At 48.0% G+C, this 15,223-nt stretch overlaps 1 protein-coding gene across 1 annotated transcript; it reads right to left on the bottom strand.

The window, feature by feature from the left end:
* Positions 1 to 1,337: 1,337 nt before the first annotated feature.
* TMEM38A (transmembrane protein 38A) lies at positions 1,338 to 15,217 on the bottom strand. Its single transcript, XM_006904258.3, has 6 exons — positions 15,161 to 15,217; positions 7,067 to 7,223; positions 6,628 to 6,812; positions 5,513 to 5,600; positions 3,670 to 3,787; positions 1,338 to 2,893 (listed from the first exon to the last, which is right to left on the bottom strand). The coding sequence occupies exons 2-6, from the start codon at positions 7,192 to 7,194 to the stop codon at positions 2,654 to 2,656; spliced, it is 759 nt and encodes a 252-aa protein (XP_006904320.3). The 5' UTR covers positions 7,195 to 7,223; positions 15,161 to 15,217; the 3' UTR covers positions 1,338 to 2,653.
* Positions 15,218 to 15,223: the final 6 nt, after the last annotated feature.

Here is a 15,223-nt window from a genome sequence, read left to right as displayed (position 1 = left end):
GTCTGTTCAAATCTTTTGCCTAATTTTTTTTCTTTACTGGTTTTTTTTTTACAGCTTTATTGATGTACCATAGACATATAACAAACTGTATATTAAAGTATAAAACTTGATATGCGTGACATGTATATAGACTCTTGAAGCCATCGCCACAATCAGGATAGTGAAGATATCCATCACCCAGTTCCCTTGTGCTTTTTTGCCATCCCTCCCACCTGCCCCTCTCCATTCTCCTCTCCCTAAGCACCCACTGATCAGCTTTCTGTTACTAGAGATGAATTTGCCTTTTCTAGAATTTATATAAAGGGACTCAGACAGTATGCATTTGCTTTTGTGTAGCTTTCTTCACTCATCATGATGCATTTGAGTCTCATTCATGCTGTCGCATTTGGTTCTTTTTCATTACTGAGTAGTATTCCTTTTGATAGGGCAGTTGTTCATCCATTCATCTTTGATGGGCATTTGTTTGTTTCCAGTTTGGGGCTATTGCAAAGCTGCTATGAACATTCCTGTGCATGTCTTTGTGTGGAGATATACGGTTATTTCTCTTGGGCAAATACCCAAGAGTGGAATGGCTGTGTCATATGGCAAGTGCACATTTAACTTATAAAGAAACTGACAAATTGTCTTCTAAAGTGGCTGTGCCACTTTATATTCCTGCCCGCAGTGTATGAGAGTTCTGGTTGCTCCACATCCTCGTTGGCACTTAGTATGGTCAGTCTTTTTAATTTTAGCCATACTTATGGATGTGAAGTGGTACTTCCCACTCATTTTCCTGATGGCCAAGGATGTTGAGCGTCTTTGTGATTTCTACGCCATTGGTATATTCTCTATAACAGAGTGTCCATTCAAATCCTTTGCTCATTTTTAAATTGGGCTGTATATTTTATTATTGAGTTTTGAGAATTCTTTATGTATTCCAGATACAATTTTTTATCAGATATAATTTTTCATTAATTTTCAAAGATTTTCTCCCAGTCTGTGGCTTGACTTTTATTCTGTTAAAAGGATCTGGCACAGACTCTTAGCTGCAAATCCTAACCACACCATTATTCTTCCCCCCATCTTTGAAGGGCAGTAATAATCATCACCTCCTTTCCCCTCCAAACAGGCTTGGAAAAGAAGAGGCTCCTTGACCTGTCAGTGGCAGAGTAAGGATTCAAACTCAGGTCTGCTTAATTCCAAATCCTGCAGACCTCACACACAGCCACCATCTCCCACTGGCAATTGGGCTGCCGCGAGCCTCATTCCCCTAGAAACTTTGAGCATCTCTGAGGACACAGATCCCCACTGTGTCCTGAGGCCGAAAAAGCAGAAATGAATCAGACAAGCCAACAGGGTTCTCTCACAACAGATTTATTCGCTGAACCTTCATGCTTAGCCTTGATGGACATGCAAGAGGATGAATTCCAGGCCTTACAGCCTCAGGACCCACCCAGCTCCCAGGTGTTACCAAATCAAGGCACTTTCCCAATACTTGGGATGCCACCAACCCCACGCTGATCTCAACACAGCTGCAGACTAATGCCCTGAGCACCCATGTACAGAAGGCAGCCTCAAGCTGGCCCGGCGTGGGCCCTAACCCCACACACCCCTCTCAGAAGTCATGGCAACCTAGAATGAGCTGAAGGTGGCTGGGAGGGACCCTCAGATACCATCCCCCTTGCTCACCCTGAAGCAAGTTCCCAGGCTGCCCAGCAGCAGCATAAGACTTGACACAGAGTAGATGACAGCATGTTTGTTGAGCGACTGCATGAGCAGCAATGAAGGACGTCAGCATAAGGAAGGCCTGGTGCTTCCAGGACCCAAGAGCGAGTGTTCGGAGCCCCTGGATAAAGCTGAATCTTGGCACCCTCACCCAGCCAGCTACATTTCTTTGGTTTGGGGCAGCCCGAAGCCAAGGATCAGGACAAGCCTTTCCCACCCTCCAAGCTTTCAAGCCTGGCCTCCTTCATGCCAGGTAACTTGCGTGGTTCTGTGATCCACGAACACACATGATCTAAAATGCAAAGCTGTTCTCAAGCACAGTGAACACCTGTCACAGCCTCTCCTCCTGACCACATGGTGCTTCTGAGCTTAAAGGGCTGGTTCACGTCCGGCCTCACATCAGCCCTTGTGTACAGAGGAAGGCCAGGGGTCCCCACTATACAGATGGGGAATATAAGACTCAGAGAAGGAGGCACCTTGCCTAGGGATGCCTAGGAGGAGTTGGCAGGAAGACGTGGAAATCACAGCAGCTGCCTCGCAGCACGTACTTGGGAATCATCCTTCAAGTGAATGAGTTTCAACTTGGCTTGAAATTCTTTCGGAGTCAAAACTTAATTTTAGAGAGGAAATACTAGAACCAAGAATATAACTCCCAGGGTTTCTGGCTGGTGCCACTGTCAGGATTCTGTGGCTCCCCACCCCAAAATCTGTGACTCTACAGGGGCCTGGCAGAGGGACCCCCATTCCTACAAATGCCCTTTACTCCCATATCTCATCTAACCCCTCTCATCAGCCCTGGAGGGTAGGCTGATGGCCTCAGTTTGTAGACAGGGAAGTCAAGGCCTGAAGAGGGGAGAGTTGAGCCCAGCACACCTCCTCCATGCCTGGCTCTGAGGGTTCTGGGTCCAGGTCCTCTCCCTAGCAGCCCGCAGGCCCCCTGGGCTGCCTTCTAATCTGCCTTCTTGGTCTTCTTCTTCCTTGAGCCCTCACTCAGCTCCTCCTTGGACTTTGCAGCCATGGCTGAGTGCAGAGAGCTGGGCCCACCACCACCGTGGGACCCTCCATGGGGCCCACCGTGGTTGTCATGGTGATGGTCACCCCCCATGGTCGTCCCAAATAGCACAGGGCAGATGTAGCCCTCCAGAACATCAAAAGGGGAGCTGTGGGAGTGCGTGGCCGTCAGGAACACCTGAGGTGGGGTGGCAGGACAGGGAGACAGTGAGAGAGCCAGAGGGAGACCAAGGCAGAAAGCAAAGAAGGGGAGGGGGAGAAGAGAGAAAAGGTCATCCATGTCAAGGTCAGAGGTAGCTCAGATCCACCCCTCTGACTGCACACATCCCCAGGAGGGTGACCAAGTCTTGTGTCCCGGGTTTCCTGGGACACAAGACTTGGTATTAAAGCTGGGCTCATTGGGACTGTTGGTCACCCTCTCCCCAGAATTACTCCCACCTGGGCTCAGGGAGGAGCTGTGCTCGGCCTGGAGTCGCTCACTCCCTTTGGATTGACCGTGGTCCCTTCCCAAGCCAGCAGCGGAGCTCTCCAGCTCCTCAGGGAGGGAGGAGAGTGTGACCCCTCAAGATCCCTGCTAGGGGTAGGGTGACCCCAACTTGAGGCCTGACGATCAGACCAACACCATTTCTGGTCCAGCCCAAATCCCTAGTGTCCTGAGGGTGCTGTCCCTGCATTTTGTCCCTCTGCTCTCCATGAAACAGGCCCTGCACACTCCTGCCTACTTCTCGGCCTTTGCCCAGGTAGGGCCCCCTGCCGGGAAGACCTTGTTCCCTCACTCCCGTCCCCACATGCTAGACACTGCTCTTCTCAGACCCTCCTCCATGTATGAACCTACTGGCAAGCTCCCCCCCGACCCCCACATAGGGCTGTCCTTTCCTGGACACCCAAAGCTGCGAGTCTGAGCCCTTATCCCAGGAGGGACAGTTGGGCATGGGTCAGGACAGGAAGGCTTACCTTACAGGACACCATAAACATGGTGAAGATAAAGATGAGACTGGCTTTGGACACCGGGAGCCAGCGGGTCTGCTGGAGGGTGAAGAGTATGGCTCCATACAGGCTGGCCTTGGTGGGGCTGGAAGGGACAGTCGTGGTTACCAGCAGGCACAGCATGGCTCAGGCCTTTGTATCTCTGTCCCAGGCCCCCTTCTCCAACTGCCTCCAGCCAGTCCCAGCTCCCATCTGACTTCTGAGTGGGAAGTGGGAAGATGCCCACATGGTACGAAGGAAGTGGTGTCTCTCTATGCAGTAAAGGGTTAACTTGGCCCAAAGAGAGATCTGGCCTTTGTCTCTGGGTCCTGGGAGGTGCCGTCTAAGCTCTGAAAATGTTCTGCCTGATAAGAGTGTCTCTGTTTACTTGGGGACTTTGGGTCACATCAGATAGTAACAGTGTGATTTAGGGTGGGGGTCTTGGGTCATGCGGTATCAGTTCAACCTCTAGAGGGGTTAGAGGCCGAAGTGAGCCACGTAGGTGGTCAGCTATGTCCGTGTGACTGAACCCCAATAAAAACTCTGGATACCAGAGCTCGGGGGAGTTTGCTGGTTGGCCATAGTCAATGCGTATAGTCACATGTGGATGCTGGGAGAAACAGGGGACATCTACACAGATCCACTGAGAAGGGGTAAACAGGAGCTCGAACCTGGTATCTCCTGGATGCTGCCCCATGTGCATCTTCCCTTTGCTCATTTTAATCAGCATCCTTTCTCTGTACTAAAAACCGTAACCCTGAATTAAAGGGCTTTGCTGAGTTCTCTGAGTCCTAACACATCATCGAACTTGAGGGTAGTCTTAGGGATCCACGGACAGCACACTCCTCAGGAAGTGGAATTATAACACGTGGTTTTTCTTAACTTTCCTTTTCTTCCTTGCAGAATAGGTTTCTAAGATTTTAACTTGTTGCAGCAGACAGACCCCAGACTTCTGTTCCTGAGGTCTGTCACTCACTGCACATACTTAATGATTGCACCTGATATTTTCTCATTCACCGAGTCCCAGGGCCAGGGACATTGTGTCTGTGATTCTGTGAAATCCTAGCCTCAGATAATGAGGTGGAAAGAGAAGGAGAAGGGGAAGGCACTTGGCTGCTTAGCAGCAGGCAACGCAACCATCTGGGCCCCAGGTCCCTGTAAGTGAACTGAGGGTGGGAACAGACTTCTCGTGGAGATGAAACAAGATAAAGCTGCATTTTCCAAAGTATAAAACAAGAGGTAATTTTCACTGGTCTATGGGAAAAGCTTTTAATTTTTTCATATTTTAATGGCTCTAGTTCTACTTATTGTAGATTGGGAGAAAATTTAACTAGCCCTAAGCTGTGATATCTTTTTAAAATGTATTAGTCTAAATGCAGCATGGGGCCCTGGGTTGGATCCTAAATGCTGCCCTTTGGCCCTACCCACCATTCCCCCACTTAACGCCAGCCACATTCCCTACCCACACTCAGTGCCCCAGGCTCCCCACCCACACTCCATACCCTCCCCTACAGAACTAGGCAAATTGTTGTTCTTTTCTGACTTGACAGATGGCAGAGGTGCTGTCCTCTGTCCAGAGGTTCTTCCTTTGCTAGAAAACTCCAATTCATTCTTCAAAACCCAAATCAAGTGTCTCATCTCCCTGCATCTCTGCCTGTCCTTGGCCCCTAGGCAGAGTTGTGGTTCCTTCAATGGGTTTCCCTAGACATGTCCTCTGGAAGCTTCTAGAAAACAGAATCAGGGGCTGAGGGCTCTAAGTTACCAGAAGTATCCAACCCAGGATCAGGCTTGGGGGCACAAGAGGGACAGATGGGGAAGACGGGGTACTCACAAGGACATGTGCAAGATCTCATTGGTCTCTGGCTTCCAGACCCCTCGGAGCAGCTGCTCAAATTTGGACATGAGGGCAACACCAGCGCCTATGGAATAGGGTGCTTCTGAATGAGCCCGTCGCCCGCAGTTTCCCGTACTTCTTAGCTGAATTCTCAAGGAGGCAGACTCTCCACTCCTGGAGTCCTCTCCAGAGGGACAATCAGCCTGGGTGTATGACGATCAGTTGCAGGTGGGGAAATAGGTCCAGAGTGGGCAGTCTTGCCGAGGGTCACACAGCACAATTGGAGCAAAACCAGCCAGAAAAAATTGAGCTAATATCCTACCTAGAAGGCACGGACAAATCTGGGTTGTCTGCCTTGATGCCTCCAATCTAGGATCCTGAGCTGTGCACGAGGCTTCCAGAGTGGCCCCCGACCCTAGCCTCCCTCCTCGGGGCTCTGATCTCAATCTTTCTCAAACAACTTGCCCTCTAGGAGGCATGCTATACCCCTGGGGAATTTGCTCTGTAGTACAGGCTTCCTGGAGAAAGAATAAGGAGACTTATGTGGAGACATTATGGTTAAATTTCAAAGAAGAATCTTCCCATTTACCCCAAAAGCATTTACTAAAGAGGCTTTGATGCCTACTCCAGGAGCAGCTGGATAACTGGGGTCCCCGATATGTACCATTGCGCCAGGAGTAATTTTGCCTCCCGAGGTGGCATTTATCGATGTCTGGAGACATTTTTGGTTGTCACATCTGGGGAGGGGGCATGCTGCTGGTGGTTGCAGGCCAGAGATGCCGCTAAACACCCGACCATGCACCAGACGGCCTCCACCAGAGAATGATCCAGCCCCAAATGTCAGTAGTCCCACAATTGAGAAACCCTGCTGGAGATATCAGCTGTCATTGTTTCGTTGTTGTCCTATTTACCTTTGACAGTTAAATTTCTGGAAGAATCTTCTCATTTGCCTCAAAGGTGTCAGCTAATGAGGAGCCTACACTCCTGCAGCAGTTGTGATGCCCCTTAGCCTAGAGTAATGGAAGTGCCAGCCGAGGTGCCTGACATGTACCACTGAGCAGGGGTTCTCAACTGGAGTGATTTTCCATTGTCACTGTCACGGTCCTGTTTACCTTTGACCCAGCCGGTGGCGATCATGACAAACCACCCATGGTGGTAGTGGTGATGCGCGTGGTGGATACCCACGGCAATCTTGCGGACTCTCACCACCTCCTTCATGGCCACGAAGATGAGTTTCACAGGCAGGAAGCAGACACACTTGTAAAAGAGGTCCAGGGGACAGAAGAAAATCAGGTACCTTTGGGGAGAGAATGCCAAGCATCAGGGGGAGACAGATTATGAGGGCCCCGGAAGGCGAGGTTGTGTCCAGACCCCCTTCCCCACATGCCTGGCTCAGGACAGAGCTAGGCAATGGAGAGTGGTGTGTTCAAGGCCACCACAGAGGTTGCGATGATGGATCCAGGTTCCTCCAACCTCCCACCTCCCTGGTGGCTGGGTCACCCCCGCCCCCAATTCTGCTCTTCCATGCCCTGCCAGGCTGGTGATGCTTACCAGATGGCTGAGGCCAGTAAGATGCTGGAGTTGTTGCTGAAGTAGTCAATCAGGGGCTCCCCAAGGAGCAGATCAGCCAGGATATAACTCCCAAAGCAGTGCAGCATGGCGCACAGCCAGGATGCCATGGGGTGGCGCCGGGACAGCTCCACTGCTCCTGGGGAAAAGAGGGTGGAATCATACAGTAGCTGTCTTTATGTGACTGGCTTATTTGATTTAGCATACTGTCCTCGAGGTTCATCCATGTTGTAGCAGGTATCAGAATTTCCTTCCTTTTTAGGCTGAATACCATTCCAGACAGACACGCAGAAGATATCACAAGTTGAACTGTGATCCTCAAAAAGATATATTGATGTCTTAACCCCTGGTACCTGTGAATATGACCTCTTTGGGAAATAGGGTCTTTGTAGATGTAATTACATTAAGATGAGGTCATTGGGGGGCGGGGGGCTCTAATCCAATGCCTTGTGTCCTTATAAACAGAGGAGATGACACAGGGAAGAAGGTGACGCGAACATGGAGGCAGAGATAGGAGTGATGCAGCTATAAGCAATGGAACACCAAGGACGCTAGCCACCTCCAGCAACTAAGAAGCAGCATGAAAAAATTCCTTCCCAGAACCACTGGAAAGAGCATGGCCTTGCAGACACCTTGATTTTAGACCTCTGGCCTCCAGAATTGTGAGACAATAAATTTCTGTTGTTTAAGCCACCTTATATGTGGTAGTTTGTTACAGGAACCCCAAGAAATTCATACAGAAGGCCATGTGAAGACAGAGGTAGAGATGGGAGTGATGTGTCTATAAGCCAAAGAATGCCAAGGATTGCTAGCAACACCAGAAGCCAGGAGAGAGAAGCCTGGAAGGATCCTCTCCTAGAGTCTCCAGAAGAAACCAACCTGCTGGTACCTGATTTTGGACTCTCGGCCTCCAGAACCATGAGAGAATAAATTTCTGTTTGACCGTGGATAACTGAAACTACAGAAAGCGAAACTGCAGTTATGAGGGAGGACCACTGTAGTTCATAGATATACACACAGTGGTAAAGGTAGAAATGCAGGCATGGACAAAGTACAGGCTGATTTTAGGTTGGTGGTCATATCTGGAGAGGGAGGGAGAGGAAGGGGCAGGGTTGACTGTGTCTGTCATTCTATTAAAAAAAAGCAAATCTATATTCATATCTGTTAAGTCTGAGTTGAGGGGACAGAGGTGGCTGTGATATTTATTCTGTGTGTTTGAAATATTTAATCATCAAAACTAGAAAAAACAGAAGCCCCCCCCCATCGGAAGGAGGGAAGACAAAGAGTGCCCTTCTGCCTCATTGCACTGGGCTCCACAATCTGTATCGAGCCCCCTTGTGGGTCCCTTACGTTCTATCCCATCCCTGATGGCCAGGAACAGGTCTCATCGCCTTGGGTGGGCAGCGGGGCAGGGAGTGTGAGGGGCTCCAGGCTGTTCTATCCCAAAGAACCCACCAATAGATTCTGGAAGATTCTTGGAAGTCCATGTTCACAGCAGCACTATTCACAATCACCAAAAGGTAGAAACACCCCAAGTGTCCATCAGATGATGAATAGACACAAAATGTGATATATCCATACAGTGGAACATTATTTAGCCTTAAAAAGGAATGAAGTCCTTATCGAGGTGATCACTTCGCAAGGTATATAAATGACTAATTGCTATATCGTACACTTGAAACTAACATAATATTGTATGTCGACTGTAATCAGAAAATAAACTAAAGAACGGAATGAAGTCTTGATAGATACTACAACATGGATGAATCTTGAAAACACGCTGAGTGAAAGAAGCCAGACACAAAAGGCCATATAATGTATGGTTTCATTTATATGAAATGTCCAGAACAGGCAAATTCATAGAGACAGAAAACAAACTAGTGATTGCCAAGGGCTGGGGGAGGGGACATGGAGAGTGACTGCTAATAGGGATAGGGTTTCCTTTTGGGGTGATGAAAATGTTCTAGAACTTATATATCACATATAGGTGGAATTATATAACACAGCCTTTCACATCTGTCTCTTCCGCTGAGCATATTTTCAAGAGTAATAGTCGTTTTCACTGTTGTATAGTATTCCATCATAGAAGTAGGTCATAAGTTATTTACCCATTCTCTTGTATATACATCGCTTCGTATGTTATATAAATGCCTACTATGCCGTATACTTGAAACTAATATAATATTGAATGTCAACTATCATTTAAAAAAAACTTTTTATAATCTGGTTTCCTCTTCCTTCACAACGATCTGTATCAACACCTTAAAGAAATAGAACGTGGCAAGACAAAAAAAGCAGGACTAATAAGAGTTGTTTTAGACTAAGTCATCAACACACTTCCCTTTCTCTTCGCCACCAGTGCCAACTAACCATGTGATCTCAGACAAACTCTTTTTTCTCTCTGCAGCCCTTTCCTATTTTCAGATGCAAACTTTTAAGCCCTTCCTTCCCCAAATCCTAACAATGAATTTTCTCTCCTCAATCTCACCTTGGAGTTACAGGTGTCCTGTGCATCTTCTCCCTGCCCTCAGGTTGTCTTAAAGTCTCAGCATTTACTAAGGTCCTACAGGATTTAAGAGAGCAGAGTGCTCTCTTCTACTGGGCAGGGTGTCTATTTAAAACGCCACCAGCTGAGAGTTAATCCTTCAGAGCAGCTGGTGGGTCCTGCAAGGGGCCAGGTCAGGTGAGGTGCCCATGTTTTGGAGAAATGGATACCTCTGCATCTAAAAATAACCTCCAGGGGTTGAATTCTTTCCAGGGTCTTTCTTGTGCCCTCTGGGGCTATCCCAGGGACCAAGACCCAGGAGGGGGAGGGGTGGGAACCTGGGTTTTGCAGAAGTAAGTCAGGCTCTGTGTTTGCACCCTGGGTGAGTCCTGGTTGAAAAGTCACGTGCCTGGTGTTGGCTCTGCTGCTCGCTTCCGCAGGCCTTGGGAGAAAACTGACCCCCTCCCAACCTCCAACCTCAGTTTCTTCTGCCGTCAACAGAGAATGAGAGCATCCCCTTCACCAAGTTGTCTTGACTCAATATGGTGTGCATTATCATCGTTATGCTTCTTATCATTATCCATACCCTCCTGGCAATCCTGGAATCTTCCCATTGCCACAGATGGGAAAACTGAGGTTGATGGGGACAGTCTGCTCTGAGAACCTATAGCAAGGTAGTAGCTGAGAAACTATCCCCATGGTTACTGCCCTTTGCCACATTCCTTGATTTGGGGACAACATCCAGAAGCAGCAGAATGTGGTTTTCAATTCCGAGTTTGCCACCAAAGCTCTCCCCACTCAGAGCTTCAATTTGCTCATGTATATAATGAGGTGCTGTCCAGAGTGAATGATTGTCCCAGTTGGCCTGGGACCAAGGGGTTCTTGGGACGTGGGACTTTCGGTTCTTGTCTTGGGCAAATCTGGGTGAGTTGATCACCCCGGTGCTATCATTCCTTTCAAAGGGCACTTGTGAGGATAAAAGAAACTGCTCAGTGCTTAGCAATTATGCGAGAGTTATTCCTGGAACTGAACTGAAATAGAAAGTACCTGTGGGTGGAAACTCTAGGGGATGAATTTATAAAAATTAGCTCTGCCTTAGGAGGGAAGAGGAAATTCTGATTGATCCTGAGTTCCAGCCTGCAATGGGCTCCATGACATTCACTCTCCAGGGGTCAGTGGATGGCAGGGAAGTGCTAGAAGGTTCCCCAGGGCACTTTCAGCACTGCCCCTTGTTCTGTGCTATTTAGTTTTGAGGTCTAAACATGGGAGGTGTATTGACAGTCTCTTTTCCTGAGCCTTCAAGTGAAGATCTCTGCCTCGGTTTCCTTCTCCTTAAAAGGAGTTGGTAGCCCCTGCCTTGCAAGGCTGGAGGATGAGCTGTTCCCCACCCTCAAAAAACTTACAGTTCAAAGCAGAGATCAAGAAACTATTCTCTTGGCTCCCATGGCATTTTAAAAAATATTCAAACTGCAGCCAAGATGTCCTTCAATAGGTGAATAATTAAACTGTGGTACATCCATACAATGGAATATTATTCAACGCTGAAAAAAAATGAGCTATCAAGCCACAAAAAGATGTAGAGAGAACTTAAATGCGTATTGCTGAATGAAAGCGAGTCTAAAAAGTCTACAGACTGTATGAGTCCAATTCAACGACATCTGGAAAAGGCAGAACTATGGAAACAGTAAAAAGATCAGAGTTTGGTGGAGGTTCAGGGTGGGGGGCAGGGGAGTGTGATGAAGAGGTGGAGCATGGGGGATCTTTAGGGCAGTGAAACTATTCTGTATGATACCATAATGGTGGCTACCTATCATTATAGATTTGTCCAAATCCATAAATGCACAATGCCAAGAATTCCTAATGTAAACTACAGATTGGTTGATAATAATGTTGACAATCTATGATAATGATTACATGATAATATGTTGATAATGATGTTGGTTCATTAAACACTGTAATGAATCCATTGCAATGAATGTAATGAATGTGCCACTCTGGTGGGAAATGTTGACGGTGGGGAAGGCTGTGCATGTGGTGGGGGCGGTCAGTGAAACTGCACTTTCAGCTTAATTTTGCTGTGAATCTAAAATGGCTCTAAAAAGTAAAGTCTATTAATTTAAAAAAAGAAAAAGAAAAAAGTGTTCCAACAGCCAAATCACATTTCCAGTTTCCCCTGAAAAACTAGTTCTGGTGGTTCCAGCCCCAATCAGGTGGAGATGAGCGTGGCTGGATCCCACCTGGCTAGCTTATCGCTTCCCTTATATCACCTGCCTGGCCCTTGGAAGCACTGGAGTTTGAGATTCAGGCTAGATCAACGGTTCCCAACTCAGGGCAAAAGTCTGGGACACTGGCAATGTCTGGGGACAGTTTTGATTGTCAAAACAGTGTACACTACCAGCATCCAGTGGGTGGAGGCCAGGGATGCTGCAAAACATCCTGAAATGCACAGGCTAGGCCCCCACCACAGAGAATGCTCTGGCTCCAGCTGTCACTAGTGCCCAGGTTAGGGAACGCTGGTGCAGAGACCTGGGTCTCATCAGGGGAACTTTAAAACACCTGAAACTAATATAATATTGTATGTCAACTATAATTAAAAAATACATTTTAAAAAATGTTTAAATGGTGTGATAAAAGCATTTAATAAAACATATTGGCAACAGTATAATAAACAATATTTCAATTTTCCCAGTCCCCTCCCCCTCAAAAATACTGATGCTGGTGCTACCTCCAGTGATTCCAATTTAAATGATGGAGAGGTGCTGCCTGGACATGAGGATTTTAAAAAGCTTCTCAGATGGGTCTAATTTGAGGACCACTGGTCTGAAAATTTCTTTGGATGGGTCATGCTTAAGGTAACCAGGATTGTCATTCATTCATTCACATTCCTTCAGCCATGCACCACCGTTTCCTCCTCTCTTCTTGCATGGAGAAAGGGGACCTGGAGGTGAGCCAGACCCAAAGCACCTGCCCCATGAGGGAGCTCCAGGTTTAAAAAGGAGCTCCAACCTCTTCCAGTCCATCGCTTCTCATAAGTTAGTGTGCTTATGGGGATCTCATTCAAATGCAGATTATGATTCAGCAGGTCTGGGGGAGGGTGGGCCTGGCATTCTTAACCAGCTCCCAGGAGACACAGATGCTGTTCACCTGAGGACCACACTCCAAACTTTGTCCTCATTCAAGATTCTCACCAAAGACTGACCCAGAAAATGCCTGCATCTCAGGAAACACATTCCCTCACCACCTTACAAATACGTGTCAGTACCTCTCCCAAGTGCCTTAGACTGACAGTTATCAATAGATCTTCACAACAGCCAGGAAAGGGAGTCCAGGGTTATTTTTTACCAATGAGCCCATTTCACAGATGAGCAAACTGAAGCTCATGGAGGTGCAGTAACCAGCCTGATGTTTACTCAGTGGCAGAATCACTCCCAATTCAGAGATTTTTCTTTAAAGACAGCTTTGCTCTCAGCTTCGCTCTCAGCTTCAAGTGTTCTACCTGTGCAGTCGCCGAGGACCCTGAGCTCAGAAGGGCCCTGCATTCAGTTCGATGTTTTGTCATCACTGCCTGGAAATTCTTAATTTCTGAACAGGGGGCTCTGCAAATTCTGGAGCTGCTCCTGCAATCGGCACATGGGTTCTGAGAAGAAACTTTTACATAGGTCCAGCAGGAACACCAAACTGGGGGGCTAACAGCTAAGTCCAATGCCTCCCTTTTCTAAAGGGAAGCAAGTAGTCTAGAATAAACTTATTGATTCTCGGGTTTAAGCAGACCAGGGTTGGAATCCCAAGGCCAGCATCTACCAGCCATAGCACCACAGGCTCATTGTATACCTAATTTAGCCTACCCTCTGTTTCCTGTTTCCCCAGTTACCAAAGGAAGGGGTTAAACTAGGCAGCAGTTTCTCAATCTTGACAGCAGACAGCAATCACTGAGGGAGAAGAACTTCAAACATGAGCAGCCAGAGCCTCACATCAGATATTCTGAATCAATTGTCGGGGTTTAAGAGCTCCCAGCTAGGGTTGAGAACTGCTAAACTCTCTCAACCTCCAGGAATCTTCAGTTTCCAGTACTTCTAGTTCAGATGACTTACTCTGGGACTCCAGTAGGAATGTCCCAACCCTTCTTACTTACGCCCAGGCAGGCAGGAGACCCCTTTCTTCCAGACCCATGTGGGGCTCTTGCTTCACAGTTCGAGATTTCCCAAGGTGTGCTGGATTTCGTACTCGCCTGGGGAGTGGCCTGAGCCACCAAGAATTCATCCCCAGACAGGAAATACAACCTTGTGGCTATGCTATGGCAATACAAAGCTTATTTTGCTTTGCAAAGTAATTGCTCTCCAGAAAAGCTTTTTAAAAAATAGGCTCTGGCCTGTGGACTGGAAAAATAAAATGGAACAAAAGAGCTTGGCAAGCAGAGTATGATTCTATTTGCATAAGATTGTGTATTTACATCCACAGCTATGGGGGTATAAATGCAGAGAAGAGAGGTCTGGAAGGGTGGCCACCACATCAGCTGTAATTCTTTTTTCCTTTGTGCTTTTTGGCTTGATTTGTAAATATGAACGAGCACCTATTTTTATCATCTGAAAAGAGCTATTTTCATTTTGAGAAGAGAATATGGGGTGATTTACATCTGAGTGGGAGAAAGGGTCACAAACTTTTGGGGTGATTGATCTTTTTTCTAAAGCTAAATTCTACTGTCGGTTTAGATTGCTGGTGTGTTAGAATAATTAAAATACTAGGAGATGAACAAGAAATATTCTGTGAACCTTGTATAAAAATAGAACACATTCTACAGAGGCCACTTACCCTCATTTAAAAAAATGTTTTGTTTTGTTTTAATCCTAAACGTTGGTTCTTTCCCTTTGTGATTCTCCTCTACAGCTGGTGGGAGAAGGCTGACCCTAAATTACCCTGCCCTAGGGCTGGTTCTGCTCAGTAAGTGGAAAGGATCTCGGCCAGGGCTAGAATTCTGGCAGGGAGCAGAGATCCAGCACAGCCTCGCGGAGGGGAAGAGGGAGGAGGTAGCCTCATGGCCACAGGGGGGACGAGGCACCGGTGTCACTTTCTCTGAATCTGACCCCAGCACGACCGGCCCTTATATAGACGTCTACTCAGCTGCCGCTCCCTCTCCCGCTCCGTGCGCCAAGGGCAAGAAGGGAGGTCATGGCTGCGGGCTGCCAGGACTTCTGACCGCCAGGCCTTCAGCGCCGACCCCCGCCAGTGCCCTCACCAGGACCTACGCCCCTTGCCCGAGTTCATGAGACCCTCCCTTACCAGGACCCCTGACCTTCTCTCCCTGCCCCTCCCCAGCACCTTTTCCCCCTCCTCTGAACTATCTATCACGTTCCTCTCCTTCCCTCCAGCCCTCATTTGGTTCCCTTCTCCCAGCCCGACTATCTCGGGGAGGGCTTCTCTACTTGCCCTCCCTCACGTCTCTCCCCGTTGCCTGCCCGGTATGGGAAAACCCCATGATCCCAGCATCTGTCTGCATCTCTGAATTCGCCCCTGAGCTGTCACCACCATGGTCTAGGGATTCCCCATCCTCGCCCCGCGATGCCAGCCCCCTCCAGCCCTCCGCCCTGTCTCACCTGGCTCATACTTGAGGTAGAGGATGGAGACGATGAAATAGCTGAGGTCGAAGAGGGAAGAGC

The sequence above is a fragment of the Pteropus alecto genome, unplaced genomic scaffold (assembly GCF_000325575.1).
Source record: "Pteropus alecto unplaced genomic scaffold, ASM32557v1 scaffold160, whole genome shotgun sequence".
Classification (NCBI taxonomy): Eukaryota; Metazoa; Chordata; class Mammalia; order Chiroptera; family Pteropodidae; genus Pteropus; species Pteropus alecto.
Note: the sequence above shows the minus strand (reverse complement) of the source record. Positions and strands in the feature narration are given on the sequence as shown.